This window comes from Athene cunicularia (assembly GCF_003259725.1).
Source record: "Athene cunicularia isolate RWA chromosome 17 unlocalized genomic scaffold, athCun1 chr17_part1, whole genome shotgun sequence".
NCBI lineage: Eukaryota > Metazoa > Chordata > Aves > Strigiformes > Strigidae > Athene > Athene cunicularia.
Window position 1 is genome coordinate 10317184 of NW_020799122.1, and position 25992 is coordinate 10343175.

Genomic DNA, 25992 nt, shown 5'->3' on the forward strand with positions numbered 1-25992 from the left:
GTGGGTGGCTGCGGGCCCCCAAGCACAAGCAAACAGTAAACACTGCCACATCTAGATGCTCTCAGCAAGAAGGAACCTGTGCCCCAAGCACACCACCTTCAGATTTTCAGACAGAGACCAAAAACCAAGCTGTAAGCATCTGAAACCTCAGCTCAGCCAACCGATCAGATAGCCTGAAACAGAACAGACACTGGCCAACAGCTTCCATCAAGAAAAACACAGCCCAAAGACTGAACATAGATCAACTTTTTTTTTTTTTTTTTTTAATTTGCTAAGCCAATAATATATATCCTTGCTGCAAACATCTACTTAAAAACCCTACCTCTCCTCTAGCCGGACTTCTTGTAAACTGGGAATAACTTCATTTTTCTCATGGACTTTTCCTGCTGCAAGACTAATGCAAAGAGAATTGCAGAGAGACGAGGCTCAACTGCAGCCCCACGGCTCCCACACATTGGAAGGGGCACCCAGACCCTTGCCACAGACACTGGCAGCAAATAAAGAGCCTCAGTCTGTCTAACAGGGACCAGCTTGTTTTCCCAACCTCTGTTGCAACAAGGAAAAGTCTTGATATTCCTGCTATTAAATTGACTCAAGCTCGAAGCCCCAGGATTTCCAGCAGGTTATTCTTAGCCATGCAATTCTAAGTTAATCTTTTATTTTATAAGCAGTACCCCCACTCCACAAATCACCTACATTCTCCCTTCCACAGAGGTGTTGCTGCTGCTCAGCCCATGACGCCTGAAGGAAAGCCAGTGCAGGAACCCTGGAGTCAATCACACCTTGGCAGCTAACAACTACCCTCCTTCCTCACTGCAATTACCAGGAGCTTGGCGCAGGACCTGGCCAGCGGCAGGAGCTCTCAAAGCAGAATTTCCAATGCTAAGAGAGGCAAGAGAGAAACCATCGCTATTTTCCTGTGAGAGTAAAAAAGCTGGGTGCCAAGACAAGGCTAATTGAGGTGGCACCTGACGGGTTCTCCTGGGTCCTATCTCAGAGGAAACATCCCTTGCTAGCAGCGGCGGCAGCTTTAAAACTTCCATGCCTTGCTCTGAAACAAAAGACTCAGCATCAAGGTAGAAAATAAAATACTGAAAAACAAAGAGCCAACTGTGAATTTTGAGACATTTTGATCAAAAGGAAACTACAGGAAACCCCTGCAAAGTGCTCGAAGCCTCTTCCCCCCAGGCCAGCGCTCTTCCCCTCCTTGTTCCATCACCACCCGGCAGATGCAGCACCCAGCACCCAGCACCGATGGGCACCCACTGGGCACCCACCGCCAGCCGGGCAGCGCTGCCCATTCATTCCCACCAGCCCACGGCTCCACCCAGCCAACTTAGCACAACTTCACCGCAAGTGTCAATACCTCCATTTTTGTGTGTGTGTTGGGTTTTTTTTCCCTCCCCTCCCTTAAATTCAGAGCAAACTTCCCTTTCTGCTCACTCTCCCCATGCCCCAATCCGTCGGCTCCCGATTGGCAGGGAAATCCTATACCCACCCTCCCCGCCGAGAAATGTCTGCTCTTGCAGCAGTCCCAACAAAAGCCAACTGCCAAGCACAGGCTGCTTCACAATAAAAGTCTCACTCTCTCCATTTTTTTTTTTCCTCCTTCCCCACTTTCCCGCAGCCGTTTGCCTCCTTCCCTCACCGACCCCAGACTGATTATTAACCTTCCGTGGCTGGAGAGCCTTCATAAAGAGTACACACCACCAGCAATGAAGCATTATCCCCCCCTCAACCTTTTTATTTTTAAGTTTCAAGGGGAAGAAAAAATTAATGCATCTTAAGAATGACTGATTAGGTCTTTGAAAGGGCTTTAAAAGCCATGAGGATCCAAGCAGAGGAGCTAGTACTGGTTTAGCCTTTCCTCTCCACCTCTGTTTACAAGAAAACAGGCTTCCTTTCCTCCGTGAGGTCTTTGGAGAGGATGGAAGACGGGTCAGACCAGCCAAGGAAAGGCTCTGCAGCATTTCCAAACAGACGATGACTAGAAACTACAGTGGTGCCTTTAAAACAAAAAAAAAAAAGCCCACAAAAAAAACAAAAGAAGAGAAAAAGAACAAAGCTGGGAAACACAGAAAGAGCTTTCTCAGCCTCCTCCTTGGCATTTTCATCAGCCATCCGGGTGCCCTTCAAAAAGGTCCAAACAGGTTTTATAGGCAAAGACAATACATGCACAGCAAAACTCCAACATATTGCAGCTTACCAAGCCCAAGAGACCAGTGAGTTACATCATGAACCAGAGCTCTCTCCAGGCAGACCAGGAAGGAGCGGAGGTTGATGTGCTAAGATGTCTACCTTCACCAGGGTCTTTTTTTTTTTTTTTTTTTTTTTTTTTTTTTTTTTTTTTTGTCTTAAAAATCAACCGTCTAGGAACCTGAGGCTTTGCAGCAGCATTATTCTGATTGGAGCCATGTAGCTGAAACAGGTCGATCTGAAAGAGCTGGGAGCAGAAGGACCCCTTTGAAACTCTGCTCGCTCCCATTCGGGGCAGCTGCTGCACCAACACATCTGCCTGCAGAGCCAGCGGGATGGACAGGACTGATCCTGCCCGGCCTGCAAAGCCTCCAGCCGGGAGATGGACACCAACCCCACAGAGGTGACACCACCGGGCACCGCTCCCCACGCACCCCACCACCAGCTCCCCAGCAGAGCCAGGGCTCAGGCAAAGCTCTTGCCAGCCCTTCAGCTGGGCAGGACTTCACCTTTCCTGTGAAAGGTGGTGGCGAGGTTTGCAATACACACTGCAGCAAAGCAGAGATAAAGCTCTCAATAAATGATGCAACCCTAGCAGCATCAGATTCTCATTCACTCATTTTTTTCCTCCCCTTTTCTCCTAAAAAAACAAAAAGCAACACCACAACCCAAACCAACTTGCTCATAATAACCTTTGCCTTAAAGATAAGACAAACATTTTGTACTTAATTATATAGGAAGTAATGACTAAGAAAATGCTTGTAGAAAGATAATGTTTCTTTTGTAGGCACGTAAAGGCTGCTCTTTTCAGATCTTGGTACTGCTCAGGTTCTGCTGTGCATGGGCAAGGTCTGGGATCACTGCTTGTGGGGACACTGACCATGGGCCTGTCATTAGAAGCAGCAGAAGCATTTGATCTGGAGAAGGAAGGAAACGTCACCACCAGCCTACCTGGCCTACAAAGCAGTCACCAGTCTCAAAGCTCCTTTTTTTTAGGTTAAGGCCACTTCCTTATAAGCCTCATGCAATCATGTGAACATGGAATTTTATCTGCAGCTCACAACAAGCACTGCCCTCCGCCTGAAGTTTGTCCCCAAATCAAATCCTTTGCAATTCTTCTGTCTCCTGAATTCCTTTCATGCAGACTCTTCCTAAAAGAAAAAAAAACACTTCCTTCTCGACCCCCACGTCCTGTCTCCTATTCCAGCCACATAGATCAACTCCCAAAACAGGGGGAAGGATAGGAACGAGGCGCAAGTCCCTGCATGCAACAGCTGCGAACAAGGAGACACGTGCATGAAACACAACAGGACTTAAAATGACTTCTTGTAAGACAATGCATTCACAATCCACATTGGCGTGCAGGCTTCAGGCAAGGGGGGGTTTGCAGAGCCCATGCCCTCCAGTAAAGGGGAGATCGATTTACACTTCCTCACTGCTTCCATGCTGGGAAGCATCATACCCATCTAGCTTGTGTCCCAGTAGAGTTAAAGCCAGTGCAATTTGTATGTGCAGGCAAGTGTAAATCCAGAGCAGACAAAGGCATCTCCTTCCACAGGCTGAGGTTAGCAAGGAGTACAGATGCTGCCTGTCTTCTCCTAGCACCCTTGAGGGGAGGGGGGGAAGAAAACCCTAAAATGGAGACCAAGATTCATCACTCTCTCTAGCAAAAGCAAACCAGCCATTTCAGAAACACCCAGCCCCCAGGAAGGCTTAGCCAGGATAAAACTGTAGCACCAAGAGGACCCTCGAGCAAGCAAGTTGTATCAGCCTGGGGAATGAGAGCTGGAAGGCAGCTCACCCCCACCAACAGGGCTCAGACACCTCTTCAGCCTCCGCACTCCTCTTCCTCCCACCCCCAAACCACCACAGCCAGTGGAGCAGGTCCCTCTGCCCCTGCCTGTCTGACAGCGCCCGGCAGAAGGGCTCATCAGGTCGGTGGAGGGGGGAAAGCCCCGCATGGGCTTCCCTTGGGACCTGGAGGCCCTCGCTCAGCTGCCCACACCACCTCCGTCTGGGTCACCTCCAGCCATCGAGAGGCCAGCAGCAAGACAGCAACGCCTGAGAGCTGGAAAAAGCGGACAGGGAGGGGGGATGGAAAAAAGACAAAAGACAAAAAAAAAAAAAAAAAAAACCAACTTGCACCCTCGGGCCTGTCCCTCTAATAACTACAGCAAAACCTCACCAAGGCTTTACTCTCCTGGAGGGTGAGAAAGCGACACAGCGCTGCCCAGCACCCGAAGTCCTAGAGGTGGGAGATCCTCACACCCTCTCCTCCATGGCCTACGGGCTTCGTCCCCGGCGTGGGGCCTTTTTTTTCTGCTCTGTCATTAAGAGTGGAGCCTGGTCTTTTCCTTCAATCCCAAGAATTGCACTGAATTAGATCATCTTTCTCGGCTCACCTCCCCCTACAGGCTGCTCCCGAGCATGCTCAGCTCGGCCTGGCGCTGCCATTTCATAACTGCATTGTTTACAGACACACACTGACCTGCCATTTTTTGACAGGAGGAGAGGAGCGGGTGTTTGCCTCCCCACCGCTCGCGGCCCCCCCAGCCCCTCATAATAAAAATCCGCTTTGGAGAAGGGAAGTTGCAAAAGTGTAGGAAGTAGCAGGCTGTGGGTTTGTGGTGGTGGTTTTGTTGTTTTGTTTTGTTTTGTTTTCCGTCCTTGATTTAGGTCAAAATTCACCTGTTTTGGAAGGAGAAGTTAACCCCTTTGGGTGTTGGGGGGAGTGGGGAGGAGAGGTCTCACAGAGCTCGATGCAAAATGCCAGCCATGATTTTTAGCTTCTTCAAATCACAACCATGCTTCGATGTCACCTAAAAATATAATACCCAGCCCAGTCTGCCATCCTCTGTCAAGCCTTCCTCCGTGAGAGAAAGGGTTGGAAATATGGTATTTCCCTTGAATAAATAAGTTGGCTTAGTCCCAGCACATACAGTTTTCTCCTTTAAATGCAAACCAGAGTATTTTTGCAGGCACACAGGAAAATGAGGAGAGGAGGAGGGGAAAAGTTCCTCGTTTAACACCAAGAGCTCCATGAAAAGCCTTGCAAGGTTGCTCCGAGCCCCTGTCCGTTTCAGTCCTCTCCCTGTCCGTGCTGATGATACTTTACAGGTGAAAGCAGCTCTGACTTATGACGGAGAGAAAATGCCAGAAGAGCTAGAGGTTTCCTCATCCTTGGAACAAGGACAAGTTGTGAAAAGCTTCCTTTGCAAGAGGCACTGTGCTGCTCCGACACAGTATGGCAGCATTGCAGGGAAGACGCTTGCACGTTAGATCTTCTTAACCCCCGCTGCCTCGACCCTTCTCCACCACGTCCACCAGCCTTTCCCCTACTGATGGGGACTGAAGGAAAAAGATTAATAATTTACCTGATTTGGGGGAAGCAAGCTGTTATGTTGGATCTGATAATATTTTTTTTAAAAAAGCTTGCTCCACATTTTTTTCCCCTCTTTTTTTCTTTTTTTAAGGATAATTTCCAATTAGCTTGTACAGTGTACGAGCTTTGCTCCTGCTGCTTTCCTGACTACTGTAAATCCTGGCAGGCAGTGCTGCCCGCTGCCCATCCTCCTCCTCTGCCCCCCTCCAAGACCAACTCCACCGTACAGCAAAGCCAGACCTTCCCTCCTCCACCCAAGAGACCAAGTTGCTCACATAGGCACAGGGAGGGACGAATCCCACAGGACCAAGTGAAACATGAGGGGACATAAGGGTCTTCTCCTCTGCAAAGAGGGGTTAGTGTCAAAACTCTAAATTCACAGGAGTTAAAAATAAGTGGCTGAAAATGGTAGTTAAGGGCTATAAATTCAAGATTCGTTTCCAAATCACTGACATTACATGTCGCTGCAGGAACATATGGTCCTCAGAGCCTCACAAGCAGGGAGCGCACGCTGTCAGAGCCCAGAGCCTTTCGGTTGAACCAAAAGCAAGGTAACTCTCCTTCTGCAGTGATTTCTTGACCACTCTCAGCTCCAGGAGTGGGAAGGGGAGAAGGAAAAACTTCAGGGAAAAGCAGCAAAAGGACAACAAAGAGGAGCAGCAGGAATCAACCCAACTCTCCCCCAAACCAGCTGGCCAGGAGGATGAAGCTCATTGAAACTTCTTGTTTACCTGAAAGAAATAGCTCCCTGCCATTGCACGAGGTGCACATGATCCTCTTTCCTTAGAAGACGGCACTGTGTGGGAGAGGTGAGGGGAGCTGGGCTCCAGTGCTGGCAAAAGGCATCCCTGGACAACCACTGCAGTCCAAGCCTCCAGGTCATAGGCCTGCTCCTGCACCCCTGTTGCCAGGCCCAGGGTTTGTCTAACAGGGGCTGATTAGTAGAAAATATGCCCCATCTGTGCTGCAGAGCCAAGCTCTGCCCAAACATGCTCCTGGGGAGAAGGGAAGAGCTCGTGCTGGCACTTAAAAGTCAGTTAAATACGTGAAGGGGAAAAACCCCAAGATCCCAAGGCCCCACTTTGGGGCTCTTAACCCTTGCTGAAAAGCAGCACGAAGTCCAGACCTCGGGTTTCTCTCTTCCCTCCAAAGTAGGTCAGGCTTTTCAGCGTCTCTCTGCAGACGCTTTCAAAGGGCATCAGCTGGCAGGGATGGAGCATTAGGTGTTTTCGGCCGGTGTCATCGTGGTCACCACCACACAGGAGCACACCTTGCACACTTCAGTGTTTTTTTGGTTGCTTGTTTTCCTCAGTCTTCACTGAACCCAAAGAACACTTTTTCCCATGGATGGGAGCTGATCAGGCAGAAGGCCTCTGCTCTTCACTGTTACAAAGAAATCTCATTTCTCTCCTTATGTCTTCTTCTGATGCCTTTTCCTTTAGCACACATCTTCTAGATGCTGAATATTAGACATATTTATAATTCAGTGAAGACACGATAGATATTTAGATCAGGTATCACAGATCATCCTGTAAGCTCCCTAGTCTTTTAAATGCCATCTTCACGTCTCACTCCTCGATTGAAAATTCAATAATCGTGTCTGCATGGCAATTTCAGGGGTCTCCCTGGAGCACAGCAAGCTCAGGCCAGTATTTTGCCTGCTGGCAGGGGTGCCCAGACCCCCCGTGGCTGTGGCAACTTCAATGCCCATCCCAAGTCCCACCAGGGTCTGTGGCAGCCAACAGAGCTGTCTGCATGCAACACAAATGACAGAAAAAAAACCCAACAAGAGCATGGCAGGGCCAGGAGTCTGAATATAAGGTAACTTAAAATAAGCTGCAGACATGGGCCTCCTGCCATGAAATCAACCACGGATGTTTTGTTTTAATGAGCTGTTGCCTTGGATTGCAAGCTACTATTAAAAAAAAAAAAAGAAGAGAGAGGGGAAGAAGTCACCCCAAAATAAAAAGGATTGTTTCTTCCTGGTAAAATACTGTTAATTTTTGCCTCCATCCAAAGAAGTGAGCTGTAGGCTTGCTTGATGCAAACAGAGGCTGTCAAAGGAAAACTAGTCAGGAGGTGCCATGAGGCCACAGGCCCTCTCCTCCCCTTTGGAAGTTCAGTCTTCGAGCAGCTCGGACATCCCAGGGTTTGCTCTTCTTGCTTACAAGAGCTGCAAGCAGGGACGGCTCCTGGGAGAATTTTCCAGAAACTTCACAGTTTAAAAACATTTTTTTAAAAAAGCACAAAAAAAAACAACAAAAAAAATCAACCCCAAACAAGCCTCCCCATCCCAGAAGACAAATAAAAGACCACCCAGACGCAAGGGAACAAAAGCCCGAGCTTTCCCGGAGCCAGGCGAGGTCGGATGCCGAGGTACCTGCACGCCCGTGGCACAGCACAAGGCAACAATCACCACAGCACAGAGGGAGCCTGGCCAGGCTCCTCCGGCCCGCTCCCCAGCACCCCACGTGCCCTCCCACGCTCAGGGGTAGGAAAATACATGTGTATAGAAATAAATAAATAAATAACCCCCAGCTAGATTCCCCGAACTATCTTCCTCCTCTCCAAAGCTTCTCCTTCCCCAGCGGGAGACAGCCTGCCTGCGGCCAGGGCCGGCGGGGAGCTGCTCTGTGCGAGGCATGGGAGGTGGACCCTGCTGTACCTGCGGACATCTGTTGTCTTCTTCTGGTGAAGACTCAAAGAGTTGCATATTCCAGATCCTCATGAGCAGTGATTCAGTTTCTGCTCATGTGATAAAAGCTCCCTCTACAGAGTGAGCATGCCCAGAGGAGACCATTTCACTGCTCCCTCCAAGCTGCAGCCATTTCACAGAGAACCTGCCGGCTCCAGGGCGTCCATTGGAGCGCGATTATCCCGGGCATCCCGGGGACGCACCGGTAATGCAGATCATCTGTCAACTTTCTGACAGGGTGCCAGGCCTCAAAACTGATCGCTTGTCTGAAAAAAAAAAAAGCCTTTTAAACCATAGAGCGAGGTGTTCTGTCTCAGTGGCCTTCAAGAGTAGCCCTTGCCCGCAGGAAAAGGAGAGGCAGGAGGGACAGGGAGGGATGCTGCGTGGCTTGGGGCCGCTCCCGTGCTGATTTTGTTTTGCTTAATGAAGCGCCCGACCTCTGAGTGCTGGGATGAAGGCACACGGGTTAAACTGGTTCAGTGTGCAGTGTCCAACTGCAAGTGCATTCGAGATCCGATCTGCTGAGCTGAAGGGAAACTATTTTTCCCTTTTGGGATTAATAAGACAACCCGACCTGGTACAACCAACCTCAAAAGGGTGTCTACAAACAGCGTCATTAAAAAGAGGGGAGGGAAAAATGGAATAAGGGGGGAAAACCCTAATGAAGTGATAGTGCAATACTAGGTGCAGGAGCTCTGAGCTCAGCCTATGTCAAACCATATGATACAGCTGGCCCAGACAGCACGATAAAAGTTGAAATTTTAGCTTCAAAATAAAAGTAGTTTGTCTCTGTTCCACTTAACAATTAAGCATAAACTCTTGGCAATCCTTGTATCTGCTCAAGCTCCCAGTAAAACTGTCGGAGCAACTCGCAGGAACATCTGTAAGCAGAGATCAGCTGGAAGGGATTCAAGTGAAAGACTGGCATTTATGGGAGGCAGGAGCAGGAGGCTGCTGGAGCTGGGTGTTGTGCTGGAGAACCTCCCACCCGAGCAGGGGGAGGGCGGCCGGCAACCCTGGAGAAGAGGCCAGAAGGAAGAGGAAACTCAGAAATGGACTGTGACACCACCCGCTTGTACTTGGCCAAAGAAAAAACAGTTTTAAAAAAAAAAAAAGAGCACAGAAGATAGTTCTCTTTAAGAATAGAAATTAAAATGAAGGCAAGCTGAATGTAATGTGTTACAGTGGGCCAGGGGGTACAGGGAGTAGCCTGCAATGTAGGGAGGGAAAAAAGCCATCAAAATCCATAGCGAGGTTTTGAGGAGACCAAGGACTCTGCCTTACACCTTGCACCAAAAGCAAGTGTGTAAATTCAGGCCTTCAGCACAACCATGAAGCCATTGCCTGCTCTGCTCTAGCCATCCCCTCCTCTCCACTGAGCATTGCAGAAACGTGTCCTGCCATTGCATTATTGCAGGCTAGAAACATCAACAAGACACATTTTCTCCAGCCCAGGCAGCTAATTCACCACTGTGTCCAGGCACATTTGCAAAACAGCGATAGTTAAAGCAGCACAAGAGCCTGCCACAGATCTGCCTTGCCTACAAGGATGTTGTTTTTCTCTCCACACTGTAGAAGTTTCACTACTAAACAGTTAAAACACACAAGGCTAAATCAAGATGTCTGGAATTCACAGAGAAGAAATATTTGAGGTGACAATATAAAGCAAGGATCCCTTTTTCACCCATTGGGTTTTTGTTTGATGTAAATCTTGAGTTTTAATATACACAAAAGGAGATTTTCCTGGCCTTTCTATCAATCGCTGAGAGGTGTAGAGGTAACTCATTTAAGACAAACTCAAAAATCCCTGAACAAAAGCAACAAAAACCAACTACACAAGCAGAAGTTGTATTATCCACCGCATCAGAAGATTACTGTAGTTCAAACCAAAGATGGCTTTAAAACAGTTGACGCTACATTGCCCTTCCTTGCAGCATGAAATTACCAAGCTTTCATTAAAAACACAGAAATAAAGATATTAACAAAGGCAGTGTCAGTGAATTACCACAGTCAACACCCCATTTCAGAGATAAAATAACAACAGAACCACACCACAGCCTCAGCCTTCCCGTGCGTGAAGAAGGGCAGCACTCCCCACCGTATCTCAACACTAGACATGTTTTTACTGCTTAAGTTAAATGCTTTTCAGAACTCACGGCCATCCTTGAAAGCACTAAATACTGGTTGTTGTGGGTTTTTTTAAAAAAGGCAAAGCTGAACAGGGTATTGCAGATACTTCAACAACCAATTTGAGCAAAACGATCGATCGGCATCGTACCAGCATCTCTGCACAGCACTGTGTTCGCAGGGGATGCTTGTGTATTGATTAATAAGACCTTATATTAATGCCATCCAAAAGGACAAAAAAGCTCCCAGGGCACTGCCACTCCTGCACCCAAGCAAAGGTGACAGCTGAGGGGCTCAGAGGTGTGAGACTCCTGCCCCGGGACCCCCCTTTCCCCCCCTTCTGCAGAAGTCAGGTGCTGCACAAGCAGTCTCTCTTCTAGCCACCTGGATGGAGACCCATCTCCAGGCTGGCCGAGGAAGCAGTTTTTCTAAGGATGTAGCATAAGAATAAGCCCTTACCCCAGGAAGCTTTCCTCTTTATTTAACCCAAGTACACTCCAGCAGTTTCCCCAGCAAGCTGGTATGAGAGAGCATAACACCCCCATTTCAAAATATCTTCTACCAGGGACCATAAAACTACAAGGTATTTTTACTCTGGAGCTCTCTAGCCTCCATTCTCTGATTCAGGGCTTGAATATTCTTTCAGAAATCTCACATTTTCAGGAGGAAGGCAGCAGCACAACAACCTCCTTTCACAAAGGACACCAGGTTCCTCAGGGCTTTTGCTTAATTACACCATTATGTATGGCATTTTCACAGCTCCATAGCAGAGGAAGTGCAAGTGGGAGGCAAGGGGAGATTTTTCTTTCTATAGGAAGAACAATATTTAGCTCTGCAAAATACAGGGGGTTTTCCATATTTCCATCAGGCTCCTCTTCTTCCAGACCCTCCAGTTGCTCCAATCTGAAGCTCCCTTTCAGACTCCTCAGAAGCCATCCCAAAAGCACGACAAGGTGAAGGAACTTTCAATATAAGATGAACATTCCTGATGGAATCCTGATTTGCTTCTGCACTATGAACCACTCCCCAGCTCCATTGCAAGCTGTGAAAATGCCTCCCTTCCCTCATCAGCCATTATGTACGACATTTCTTAACCAGAGTGTCCCAGGACAAATGTCCTCAGTATCCTCCAAGGGAGTCCAAATGTCCACCTCCAGGCTCAGGTAACAGCCTTGAAGGAGCAGGCAGTCATTAATGCACACTTCTGGAATCACAGATTTCTTCACCTTTCAAAACCTGTTTTCCCTGAAGTTTCCAAGCCATCTCCCTTCCTGCCTCTCTTTCCCCAAAGTTGAAAACTGCTTTTACTTAATAGGAAACATGGAATGTTCCCTGGGATCCTGCATTGAGTACATCACAGACACTAAGAAGGAGAAAAAAAATGAACACACAAAAAAAAGATGCTGTTGCGACAGATGTTGAGATGTAAGCTCTCTGGGAGATGTTGCTATGTTTTGAAAAGAATATGTGTTGAATATTTCATTTACAGGGCAATCCTAGAACTTTATTTAGAAGCATACTGGCCAGACAGCTGTAATTTAGAACATACTGTATTCCTAACAGTTCCCAATTATAAACTCCTTCAGCTTTAACTTATAGTAACCACAGCTCCTTCTATTTTGGAAATCTAAAAACACCATTTCTCCCCTTCATTCAGCTATCGCATATCAAGAGCTTCTACTGTACAAACACAGCCTTGTTCAAAAAGGGTCCTAAATACAGCATTCCATCTCAGTAACACTGAGCAAGCTCATCGCTTTAACCACACTCACCGTTTCCTCCACAGGCAAATTGTTTTATTGCTTTATTTGAGGGACAGTAGATGGGGTGGGGATCAGAGCCATGTCAATGCAAAGCCATCCTGCTTATTAGGAGTCTTCTGCCAGCAGAGCCGGCTGTAAAAATGGCTGCTCACATTCAATCTTGCTTCTGCTGCAACACTTCACTGAAACAAACGCTGGAGCTCGGGTGTAGATTTTGCCGATGAGCATCACGTGTTCAACGTTGTCCCTGTTCTTTGACCTCACACCTATTTTTTTAAAGGATTAGAGCATTCACGTGAAAATAAGCAAGTTCTTCACTGGAGGAGAATCAGTGCCTCATGATGCTTTTGTATCTCTCCCCAAATCATGAACTCGGCTATGAAATATCACAGTTGATGGCTCTACAAGCAATTCTGCTGACATTATAAAATTTCTGCATGGAACAGAAGGAGCAGATGAACTCTTTAAAAACAAAGCTCCAGCCTTCATGCAAATCTCACTAGTTAAGAAGGGAGAAATGAAGCAAGCATGATGTGTATACAGAATTGGCTCTGAAGAAGCTGCTTTTCAGCAACTGCCATAAGGTGGCAGTGGGTCTTTAAGGCTACCTTACACCTTTCACACAAGCACAATAGGAAATTATCACACGAGTGGTTTTCCAGCATCTGAAACTGTTTAAGTCAAATTTCCTCATCAAGGGAGCAAGACCATACATGGTAACTTGGGGCTGAGATCACCTCAACACCTGAGTCACACAAGGAGAAAAAGCCACCGGGTTCAATTCTGGAAAGCTGTAAATGCAGCCCCCATCTGAGCCAAAGAAAATCAAAACCTTTTCCTTCCAGTGTACAATTACAATGCTGCTTATTTTACATAAACACTTTTCTTTGTGCATTCATCCAACCATAAACAAGCCAGCCTCCATTAAAGAGTTAGAGAAGTTGTGCACGGCCAGCAAACTGAGGCTCCAGCAGACTTTCACGCAGGGACTGTAAAAGCAACACCAGTGAGCAAGCTGGTCACCAATTTAGTGCAGGGCTGACACTCAAACAGGCTCAGAAAACACCGAGGAAGCATTGGATACACAAGAAATGCAGGACCAGGCAATAAATAGGCAAGTTACTTTAGGTAATGAAGTGAATTATCATGCAGGTTGACCCAACTGTATGAGACTATCACCTGGGACAGAGCAATAAAATAAAAATCTGTGTTTTGCTTTTTACCTGAACTGCGCTATGAAAAGCAGCCAGACTTGCCCTGAAGAAAGAGCCAATCTACCTTACTGCACGCAGGCTAAAGATAGACCATGATCAGAGATTTCTGTTAATAAACACAGTTAACTTTGTAATACCAACATAGTCACAATGCCCTAAGTAGAGCAAACCTCTTGCCTTACCTTTACTTACAGCCAGGCTGAAACAAGTGTGGACACCCCATAACACACCTCCCCCAGGAGACAGGGTCTGCCAGGGCTGAGGCTCGCGGCCGACGTCTCCCTCCCTGCTCCGCACAAAGTCAAGATCTTCCCCACACCTCACTAATACAAACATCGAGAGCCAGTGTAAATGTTTTATTGGCACTTTACCACGCAGCTTGCTTGTACAACAACTGGAGTCAATCGGCTCATGCAGCACATACCTGCCGGTGCTTACACATTCCTTGTAAAAAGCTGGCAACTACAGATGAAATCCAAGAGCCCAACCTAGCACAACTTACAGAATCCCCTTCCTTCCCCCAAACCCACTCGCCAACATGTCAAACCCCTGCAAGAAGCACAGAAAATCTCTCAGCCAAAGGAATAAACATATCTATATTCCCTCCTCTCCTTGCCAGTTTGGAGGACCTGATGTGGCAAGGTTTGTTTGCAATCCTTGGAATGAAATATAAGCCCCCAAAAGGGAGTTTGAGTTTTACATTCTTACGCCCTCCCACAATCACAGACAGATCTAGATTTAAACTGCAGAGCAGGTCTGTGCCCTGCAAGGCTTCCCATTAATAATAATTAGCGACCGAGCCGCACAGCCCACGACTGAGACGCAATCACATGCCTTCCAATATTGAAGGCACAAACCAGCAAGTCCCCGCAGCCCTCGCTGCCAGCCCCTGCCTGCTGTCGCTTTATGTCACCACCCTAACATTAGACAGGTCCGTTCTTTATATAGGTTCACCAGTCAGTAAAGGTCAGTATTTTAAAACCCCTCCCCGCTGATCCGCAGGAAGCGGTGTGAAGCCATCTCGTGTCAGTGGTTAACTATGCTGCTTTTGAATCAATTCCAACAGTTTTTACTTCATCTGGTCTCCTCGCTCCCCTGGCCCAGGGGAACAGGAAGGAATCGGCCGGATTTGCCCTACCTCTGTCCCGTCTGCGGGGAGCTGCTGGGTCCTTCCAGATCCTGACTCCAGGCCTATCACTCCTCCAGCCACAAATCCATCTCACTCTATGGGTGCAGCCTCCACCCTGGAGCATGCTCAGTACCGGCTGATCTTCAGCCATTTCAGAGCTTTAATGAAATGTAAGCATAAGGAAGTGTCATTAGCAAAAAAAAAAAAAAAAAAAAAAAAAAAAAAAAAAAAAAAAAAAAGAAAGAAAAAAAAAAAAAAGGTGCAGGATTCATCCCGATGCGGCCAACCTTCCTGTTTCCATCCTCTGTCAAGGAGGTGAAGCTCTTGCTGCAGAGATCGCAGGCGTTTTTAGGCAGCAAGCATCTTGTTTTAGAACAAAAGCAAGGAAAATCCTGTCTCAGGCAAGCCTTGTGCAAAAATGAGCATTTCCTAGTGACACTCAAACCAGCAGATTTTTCACTCTGGACCTTCCACAAATTACAATATTTTCATGAAATGCCATTAATATTATTTTTTTTCCCCCAACGGGCTTCAACTGAGGCTTTTAGCTCACAATGCAAATAGTGCTTCCCATCCATCTTAAAGCTAAACCTACCCCAGTCTACCCTCTATCACCTTGAAGAGTATTTTAACTCCATTTGCAAGAAGGTTAAAAAGCAGGAAGAAGGAGGGCTGAAAAGAGACTACAGTACAACACACTTCATGCTATGTTTTCTTAAGGACCTGAATTTTATGGAAGGTTTGTTTTTCACTATTCAGCCCTGAAATTACTCCATCGTTACCTTGTCTCCTCAAAGCAGTAAGCCTGTTTCAAAGAAGAATTAATAGAGGAATTTTTTGATCCTTTTCAGTTTTCCAAAAAACAAAATATGCAAAGACACACAGCGCTGAAGTCCACCAGGCGTTTTCTCTGCCAGAGGACAATAGCCCTGCATGCTGCTAGTGACCTGCACATGGAACCGGACTGTTCCTTAAAGACTTGTATTTCCCTATGGATCCTTTGCATATCCCCTACCAATCCCTACCAGCTCACAGAACTACTCCAGAAAGCAAAGATAACTGTTGCAGAAGTAAAGCATTGCAGACCAGGACAAAATTGGTTATTTAATTCCAACAAAGTTTTAATGCATACCCTATTCCTCATGTTGGGCCCAAGCCAAAAAAAAACCGCTGGATGTTCAAATCCATTAATTGTGTGTGCACTCTGCCGAGCGATGCTCATTTCCCGTGCATGCATGGCTAATATTTCTGCCATGTATGTACAGTGTCTGCTTCAGTGCTGAAGTTTGGATTCTTCAAAGGAAGAGGAAAAAAAAGAGAAAAAAAATCAAGTTACTTTATCAAATCAGGGTGACAGATGAATGTCAAAGCCCAGCTTTTTTCCTGAACCAAACTTCCAAGGTAATCACAAAAATACTAAGAGACTTTCTCTACAATGCAATAAGCCAAGTTGAAGTCAAGATTTTCATCAGTCCACAGCACATTCATGTCAGATGCACTACGCAAACAATTCAGAATGTTGTTCTCTCATCTCTTCTTTGATAAATTCAGCCCAGTCCTCAACATCAAGCTACAGCTTTTTAGCAAATTAGCTGGGATAGTATTTGCATTTGACTTCTGAACACCAGGCAGCCTTTCAAGCCAAGCACTGGCGAGTTGCATTTTACTAAAATATTTTTCGAGCACAAACATTCAGTAAAGTGACCCAGGATAAACCATCACATTTCAGCACAGAGAGCATGTGCTTAGCTCCCCCCAGACCTCTATTTCTACTGAGGGATTGCACGGAAGCCCCGGGACCGATGCCCTGCGGTAGCCGTTCGGCCCCTGGCTGCCCCTTCTCCAGGGACCTCCATTCGCAGTGCAGGATGCAATTCTCTCTACACCACGTTTAGGCAGCTCTTCAGATACTGCACAGTGCTTTCATTAAGCACAGATTGGTAAACCCTGCCGACAAATTCTATTCTCGTCCTCTCCCCTGCCTTTAAATTGAAGGTAGTTTAAAAATAATATTCAGACCATATAATCCCGAGGCATGTCTGCTGAATCTAGCAGTGTTTGCATCTAGCACAGCTCAAGCATGTCAAGTTTGTTTCCTTGGAAACAAAGACCAATTTGCAAGCATTGCTTTCTTCCTTTTTTTTTTTTTTTTTTTTTTTTTTTTGCTCTTGTTGATACAAAGGAATTAAAGCAGATTCACTTACCAACAAGGTTCATAAGAGAATTATTAATATATTTCACTAATGAACAATTGGCTTGCTGCACTAAGGGAAAACCACAGTTCATCACTATTTAAAAATCCCTTTTTCCCTCAATAGATACACACTCGAGGCATGGCATTTATATTGTTTCCTTGGGGACAGGTAGGAAAAAAAAAAGTAAAGCCAGAGTCATTTGCTTACCCTAGGCTAGGTACGCTGGTTCCAGTGGAGGAACAATTTAAGAGGGAAATCCTATATTGCTCCTATCATATCGCTCCAAAAGATACACTAGTACAGCTCAAAACACACCTGCTTTCAACACAGACTGAAGAGTCAACACAAGCTTAATAAAAGAGAAAGCAGTAACATCTTCTAGACATGTTTTGCCAGTTTTAAGCCCAACTTTTTCCCATGGAGGGCATGCATTAGGGCTTAAGTGGGAACCAGCCTTTTTATGCAGCCATAACTCTTCTGCTTGAGCCTTCTTACATCAAAGGTCCTCACACTGAAGGCAGTAAATCCTGTGGCGACAACACACAACCTCTCTGTGCAGGCAAGAAAGAGGAGGGAGGGCAAAAGTGTCAGAGAAGTTATCCATAGCCTCATTTGCAAAGGCAGTCAGTACCTCCACCCTCCAGAGCCTTTGTCAGGAATTACAAGAGCTCAGCACCTTTCAAAAAATCTGTCAGATATGGCATAAAATGGACACACATGAGAACAGCAAATAAAATTATGGCTCCTTAAACATGCCCTACTGGAGGCTGACTCAGCACAGAGTTCATTTCACAACACGCTTGGGCTGAGGCCAGGTTGATCTCTACTTGAGAAGATTACCTTCATATTCAAGGGAGCAGAGCTTGAAACTTCTCTTGCTCCTATTAGCATCGCCACATTAGAAAAAGCCAAGGGAGCTGCACGAACAGAAGCTGAAAGGAGCAAGGAAAGCCTCTTTCCTCCACATAAAGGACAAAGCCTTACAATTCCCTGCCCCTGGAGAATTGCTAGAGTCATTGCTAGAGCCAGTGTCCAGCACTAAAGCTGATGTGAACCCCAGATGCTCCACACTTCTGAAAGTCAGGCCTTGGACTCCAACACACCAGATACTCCAAAGAGGTTCAGAGCTTGCAAATGCTACTTCACTGCCAGCAGCCTTGCTGTCTTCTTGAACGTGCTCACAGTAGCACCAATGTAGCCACCTGGAGGGTAAACTGTAAACAAAAAGCACCAAAAAAACCCCAAAGCCCGCAAATGTCCATCAGAACTGCCGGAATGTCTCACCCTAGAGAATGAAAAATTAATCTCTTTTCAGCACACTGACTGTTTCAAATGGGGCTGAAGAGCATTCAACACGACTAACGCAGGTTTCCATTCCTGCTGCAATCAACTCATCCTAGAAACAAATCCCCCAGCCTACCCTCTGCAATGGTGTGCACCGTTTACCAAGTATTGTAATTTCTTAGTTTTATTCCAACCAACGCCACAGCCTTAAGAAGTTCTGGAGTCTGTTCTAGCCAGCATGAATTCTGGGGGAAGAGCCAGGAAAACAATCCTGTTCTTCCCAATCTAAAGCAGAGCATATACTGAAAAAAGCATCTAAACACCACCGTGAAAAAAGAACCAGACAGATATGCTGTGATTTGCTTATTCCAACAGTAAAAATACTTAAGACTTTTTGTAAAGCAATTTATACTAAGAGATGGGAATAGTAGGCAATATTAATGTCTCCATTTTACAGATGGGAAAATTGAGGCTTGGAGAATTAACTGCCAAAAATTTCTGGGGTGGTCCTTAACAAACATATGGAGTAGAAGAACATGATATAGGGGACCTAGATGTGAAATCATGCCCTACTGCTGATTTCCTGAGTCACCTCAGCTGACCAAGTTGGGACAGCAAAGAATGTGTGGGATAGCCTTTTGGGATGACATAACTGTGAATCTCAGTGAAGTCTGAGCACTTAAGCTCCCTTGAAAAAAATCTCATCCTCCATTATTTAAAAACAAAAACAACAAAAAAACCCACATCAATGTACATAAATATATTAGTATTTCCTCCCTCTGTACAATATTCCCTGTAGCTAACATGTTTTTGGAGGGGAAATGCTGATCCAAAACAGTAAACTTGCAATTACTAAGGAGCTTTTTATGCCCATTGCCAAGTTTGAAAGCAGGCAAATGCCATGTGGGTGAATGTGTGACACCAGGACACAGTCCAGACTCATACAAGTTAGTCACATCTGAGTCAACCAACAGGAATCATAAATTTAAATAAGTTACTTGGAAATTTTTTGTTGGATAACTGGGCTGCAAGTCAAAGCCCCTGGGGCAAGGGCAATAAGCTCTCTTACAGTTTTTCAATGCAGATGCATTAAACACCCAGCAAACACTTAGGTGAAAATATTGTATTGAAACAAAAGCGAATGTGGAAATAGAGTGAGATTACACCACTTACTAACAAATCTAACAAGTATTCCTTCCCTTCCCTTTCTCTTCCTCCTCCAGCCTGGCAGCCTCTGCAGTGTGCTGCTTGAAGTTATCAGAGGAACAAAGGGCTGATGGATGCCGTGAGCCCCACATGTGTCTAGAGACTGCTGAACACAGATTTAAATTTGGGATGATAGTCATGGGATTTATTTTAATGCCCAAATCATTAAACCATCCTATTTGCCTGGGCTCCCCAAGCTATAATGCTAAAGACTTGCTGTATTATGGAGTACAAATGTAAGGAAGGTACTTAAGAGTTCAAGTCTAAGACTGACAAGCTCATTCTGATGCCTTCCCACATGAAAGCTCAAATTTCTAATCAAGAGTCATGCAGTGATTTTGGGTGGCCAGTTCAGACAAGAGTCTTTCAAAGCTGCTGAGAGCCTGCACCTCCTTCGAGATGTAGAGACACTACAGCAAGGTGCAAATGGTCAGTACGCTTGAAAATTAAGCACTGGTTTCACAGAAACAATTAAACCACTATTTCAAAAAATTATTTCCTTGAAATCCTCCCACCTTTCCCCCTCCTCCATGTTTAATGCCCACTTACTTGCCTCACAAGGAGGCACCGAGTTTAATTTTGTTAGAACTTTAAACTGGGGGACTCAAAATACAGCCAAACACTAGGAGAAAAACCCCACAAAATGCTGCAATAATGTAACCAGTTCTCAGAGGCATGAGCCAGAGAACGGGGAAAGATGAACATTGCAGAACATCTGCAACAGAGCACAGCAGCAGCCCCTCTCGTTTTCTCACTCTTGGCCACAGAATCTGAAATCTTTTTTATAGGCAAAGCAAGGGAAGGCAGGAGCCTTCTGTGGAGAAGTGGTGCACATAGATAAAAGACCATTTGCACTATTTTTATTATACAAAGAACAGGAAAGATCTTCACCCTTCCAGTGCTCTGTATGGAGACCAGACTCTCCCTCCTGGTGCTGATCTGCTGAATTCAAATGTGCATCATGGACCTTTGGAAGCTTCCCCTCTGCTCTCATGCAGCCTTACCCCACAGAAAAGGCAAGCACAAGTGGTTGGTTCTGGATCAGTAATACTACCAAAAATAAAATAAAATAGAACTGCACAAGCAATGGGGAAAAAAAACCCAAAATTGAGTATTATTCTTCAACAGGAAGCCAAATGCTGGCCTTCAGCAGCCACTTGATCACTCTCAGGCTTCAATTAAACAAACTCAAGGACTGCCGAAGTCAGCTTCCATTCCTCAAGCAGTTTTGTAAGACATTTGCTTGGTAGCTGAAAGCTCTGGAGTTTCACATGAAACTTAGTGGCTGGATCATCCCTGTCACTGACTTCAAAACCCAGAACCAGAGCATCATACCAAGACAGCTTGTTCCCGTGTGCCTTTGATTAATGACTCCTGGTGCACTTGGGGAGCTGAATTTTAGCATTGTTTTCACACACAAGCCAAGAAAAAACAGCCAGCCAGGCAGAATATGGTCCTCCAAGAAAGATTTCCAGGATTCCCTGCCAGTCAGCAGCTGACAATATAGAGCCAGACACCGTCAGCGGAGGGAGGGTGTTGCACAGTGTTACCACGACACGGTCGTTACGCCTCGCACAGTCTGCGGGCTGATCCTTCCCCAGACGGGTGAGAGTCAGGAAAGAGCTGCTACATCACCTGGCAAACATCACTTAGCTTTCTTATTGCCTCCTCAACGTGTTCAGCTCTCACAACAGACCAACATCGAGGTGGGAGCTGCGGCTCTGGTCTGGCAAAGCACCTGGAGCCACAGGTACAGGGCTTGCCACTGGCAGCCGTCCTCCAAAACAGTCCCTGTTGAAATGCATGGGACTGCTTCAAAATAAACATGCCCATGCCCAAATAATATGCCCTGCCCAAATAAGCAGGCTTAGTGATATATTGGTTTAAAGCAAAAATCCTGAGAGGAAGTTAAATCCTTTTCAATGGGTACGTACCCTGCACTGTTCTCCCCACAGTATAATTCCAGCCCAAGCAGGCTTCAAGCAACGTCCTGAGCCTGCAAGAGAGGGTCCTCCAGAGCCCTGTGGGTCTGCAGCCTGCCTTGGAGACAGCTGTTCCTGTCTTCTCCTTGCAAGCAGGGGTAAGGTGTCAGCAGACACCAAACAGAAACACAAATGCTTCTAAGCCTTGACTGTAGGTAGGCAATATCCTCATCCTAGAAGGAGGATTGGTCAGGGCTTTTTTCCCCCCCTTTAAGAAAGATCATGATAATAATGACATTAGCCCAGATGGTTATAATGGGAACATCCCTTGGGTACTGCCATTATCACAATAGTATTTTTGATATTCCCCTTTCCTGACATGGCTCAGATGTTGGTGTGAAAACCTGCAAGGGTGGATATTTACAAATCAATATGCTGTAACATGCCTGGAAAACCAATTTTTATTTTCCTAAGTCCTTCTTTAGAAGGAACAGAGGAAAGTATCATCTGTAAAGCAGCCCAAAATGCCTGCCATTTCAAATTGCATTTAACACTCTTCTTCCTCTCCATACTGAAAAAAGCATTGCAGAAGTTCCTGTAAAGCCCTGCATCTCCCACTGCTAATCTAAATATGCCCCATTCCCAAGGAGACTGAATGGATATCATAAATCAAAGTTTGACATTAAACTATAAAAACCCAAGAAGAGGCTGCATCCACTGCTATGCACAAACAAACAAACAAACAAACAAACAAAAAAGAGAAATGCAGTTCATAAGTAACACAAGTACATACAGATTTTCCTGCAACGGTGTAGGTTGTACACACCGGTCTAAAATGCCAGTCTCACATGTTTATACAGCAAGACTAACTCTGCAGGGTGGGATGCCAGTAAAGGGGACCTTCTGTTCAGGTCTAAGGGATGGACGAAGGACACCAAGGTGTATATAAAGTAACAGAGTCCAGTAATTTGAGGGATTCTTATCCATTTATTTTTACCAGGTTTTTATACCTCATTTCTAATCCCCATAACGCTGCCTTGCACTCATCAGTTAACTTCACCCTCAGGAGTCTGTCAGTCTTCTTGGGAAGAAGGAAGGTTGCTGCCATCATTTTGTTTTAAAGAGCTACATCCCAGTGGATCCAGCTGTGATTTGCACAGCTGCATTACAACAAGCTCCTTACAGAATCAAGGTCAACTCAGCCTGTATCTCATCATAAAAATTCACCAAATATTTTGTCAGGTACATATAAAGCACTTCTAAAGGTGAAAGGCAAACTTCTCAGTAAGAAGCAAACTCCACTGAGCTCACGCCTTCCAGACTTGCAATGTCTGTCAGTGACACAATTAATTTATTTCTCACCATGTAATTGATAATTAAATGGAGGATCTATCCGGACTGCAAAAGCCAAAGCACGTCTGTGTTAAAAGGGCTACTTGAAGATAGGTTACATGAAGGTTAAAATGATATTACCTTGTCTTTGCTAGTAAGGATACATAGGACGAGATTGCAAATTAACTTAAAACTAGCTATAGAGGTCCAAAAATTCTTTGCTTTGTCTTTACTGGGCTGCAAGTGCTGAAACAGTCACCTGTCCTGATGCAACCATGGCACTTTCAGCATTGCGGACAGTGAAAGATTGTGACACAACTCTAAGACAGATGTGAGAAAATGTGACTTACACAATGCCTTCAGTCATTAGCCAGGTACAGTTGTGCTCAATCTCCTCTCCCTTCAACCATTCACAGGTTGTGTGGGAGACATTCAAAATCAGGTTTCTCAGCCTGGTAGAGCACTGCCTTCTCCCATGATGGGAACCAGAGACCCTCTGAGGTGCTCCCCATGGAGAACGGAAGGGTCGGTCCTTCCCATTCATCACTCCATCCATGTTCAGGAGACTTTTTTGTATCACTTTCTAGTCACCAGCATAAAGGACAATTAAAGCAAGTATTTGCATTCTGCTGCAGAGACAACAATCAGCACTTGCCTCTCAATCCCTCATTTTGTTTACCATCTTCACCCATTTCCCATCCTACATATCTAGGTGACTTTCCTTTAACCTTGCTTTGGGATCAGAGTTTTTTCTGTTTGCAGTTGTTCACATGCATAGATGACCAATCCCTCATGTCAAAGCTTCACCATCCATGGCATTTTTTCTCTTCTGTTCTGTACTCTCATCCCCTCTTTTTAATTCCTTTATTTTCTTTCTCCTCTGTTTCTATTTTATTCTCTCCATCCCACTTCTCTCTTTCTAATCCTTTCTTACTATGCTCTTGGGGCAAGTTTTAAAACACAGATCCTGTTGCTGCTCACCTTGAGGTGCAGGCAACAACGAGGCTTAACTGCTTTATTCTGCAGACTCTGAAAGTGAGTGAGCCCACATGGAAACAACCAAAACCCAAAAAACCCTGACAAGATCCCTGCTCTAGTCTCAAAACCCACCAAATTCACTCCAAAGATATACACACACTCCACTGACCCAACAGACAGGAAGGTACTGATGCTGTGGGAATAGTCTCTGGTAACCTAATATAACCTCAGAATAAATCGAAACTCTTCCCCATTAACACCTGACCAATGAAAAGTGATAATGTGTATAACTAAACACAAATATGCACACGTCCACATATGTGGAAACACAAGGAAGAATTTTTTTGGTTCTCTGTCCTTTATTCAGTACTTTTCTACAAGCTTGGCCTACCTTGTCCTGCCCAGATAATGGTGCTGCTCTGTTAAATGCATATTGGATCCTGTCTGAAAATTCACGTTTTAAACAGCTGCCCCTATCCCACTTGTAAGGCGAACTGTTAAGCAAGTATCAGCGCAGCAAAAATACAAACCTAGTCCAACAACGAAGAGAATCATCCCTTTGCAAATAAAATTGGTAGGCGAAACAAGTGGGGGAACTGAAGTCCCCCCCTCGCACACCACAGCCACAATGCTGCAGCTTTGCACGTCTACAGTTTTTAGCCAGAGGCTCAGGCGACATCAGATACCCCTTCTCATACAACACTGCAGGTAACCCAGGCTTTACTGCTTAATCAAACCTCCCAAAGTTCATGCTTACTCTGAAAAAGTGAGGACCCCATAGGTGAAGAAGGTCTGTACATGGCAGCTGGCACTGTCACCCTGGGGAAGGGGGTCTCGGCCAGTCCTGCACAGCTAACGCACAAATCAGGGGAAGAGCGAGCCTCTGAGCCTCTCCCACCGATCATAGCCTTGACTCTGCAAGCTTCAAGGCACTTTGGTCCAAGTTAGCAACACATTTTAAGCATAAAAATCCCCTGCTTAAATAAATAAAGCATCTGCTTGAATTTGTGCCACAGGGTCCCTACAGTGAAGCTGACAAAACCAAGAGAGGGACAACGGGATGAGCAATGCAATGAGGGAGCCATCAGACCTCCTCCCGGGGAGCTTGCTGGAGCTTGGACCCTCCACTGGTGCATTTCAGAGACACAAAAACTAGCCAAAGGAAGAGCTGATGATGATTTCTCTTATAACTTTAGACCTCTGCCTCCCCTCCCCAGCATGCTCATTTGCTTTTGCAGAGGACGTGTACAGCAATGACCTCCATTCCGTTATGCCTTAGATTTTCACTTGCTTTCTTCCATCATGAATCATTAACGATCCCCATTTATCATCATATACTTACTATACTTTAAATTAAAATAATAAAGGAAATTGTGCTGAAGCTTCAGTGGTGGTGGTGGTGGGTTTTTTTAAAATCAGGCTATCCCACAGAAAAGTATGCACTTTATACTAAAAAGGAAAAGAAGAAAAAGTAAAGCATGGTTGAATATTGAGCCTACCAACCTTCTACACTGCCCTTTTTATGTCTGACAACAAAGAGGCGTGAATGCTATCAAGTCACACACAGGTACTGGCAACACGATCCTGCTTTGTACCACTTTCCAGCTAGGTGCTCATTTTAATACAACACAAGCTGCCACGCAATTAAAAAGGCCCCAAAACAAAAGACTGTAAAAAAACTGCTAATATACCCGACTACCCTCATTTTTAACCTTAAACAATGAACAACGCAACAATATAGAACTACTTTTGCAATATGTCAAATTTAAAAACAAACAGTCCCCCACACCCCGCTATAAAAAACACTCAGCAATGATATTTTCTACATACTATATATTACGAATGTGTCCCAAGGCACAGTAGACTGAGCAGCATTTCATGGCTCCCTTTGCCATCCCCTCCGACATTCACAGCAGTGAAGCCCTTCCTCGGCACAGCTGCATTTAAAGCAAAAAAAAAAAAAAAAAAAAAAAAAAAAAAAAAGGCCTGCCTTACCGTGAGGCAATTAACAATTGGGGGGGAAAAATGATACATAAATAGTCGGCAAGACGAAGCACCTTTGCAATCCACGGCCTTACCTGCTGGAAAGGGAGAGGCGCAGAGGGAGCCCTCCAGCAGCAGCACCCGTCGCAGAGCACAGCTGGCCAGCGCAGAGGCTCCATGCTGCCCCAGCCTCCGGTGCGAGGGATAAACTAGCCAGGAGACAACCTGCTGCTACGTGCCGCTGAGCCATTTCAGTTTGGAGGCGTTTTGTCCGAGGCAATCTTTAGGAAACCCCAATGGAGTGAAGAATCAGCAGTAAAAACCTCTTAAGGAAAGCCTAACGTGATGCATACCTCTGCTTGGCCGTGCTGGCTGTTTAGATTCCCGTCAAGGATTTTGGAGGCCTACACCGGCACGTCCACGCGCTCCACACCAGGGGAGGTGGCGAGGAGCATGCTCAAAGGACGCAGAATCCTCCCGGCACGCCACGGCTCCATCCCATCGTGGCCCCACGCTGGAAGGGGAAGTGAGGAGCTGGGATGCTGCACCACTCCCGGAGCCTGGTAGGGGGAAGGAGGCGAATCGA

General features: G+C 45.8%; 1 protein-coding gene across 10 annotated transcripts in view; it reads right to left on the bottom strand.

Moving 5' to 3' along the window:
* Positions 1-25992, bottom strand: part of EHMT1 (euchromatic histone lysine methyltransferase 1) — a 121682-nt gene that overhangs the window by 65350 nt on the left and 30340 nt on the right. Inside the window, exon 1 of one of the 10 annotated variants that reach the window (XM_026860763.1) lies at positions 8244-8394. The exons of 2 other annotated variants lie outside the window; for them this stretch is intronic. In XM_026860763.1, the coding sequence (XP_026716564.1) occupies positions 8244-8306 (63 nt within the window). In that variant the 5' untranslated portion in view covers positions 8307-8394. Of the gene's footprint in view, positions 1-1366; positions 1597-3147; positions 3250-4381; positions 4562-8243; positions 8396-14515; positions 14540-25992 lie in introns of those variants that run through there. 7 more of the 10 variants (XM_026860768.1, XM_026860771.1, XM_026860772.1 and 4 more) reach the window with 7 other exon arrangements.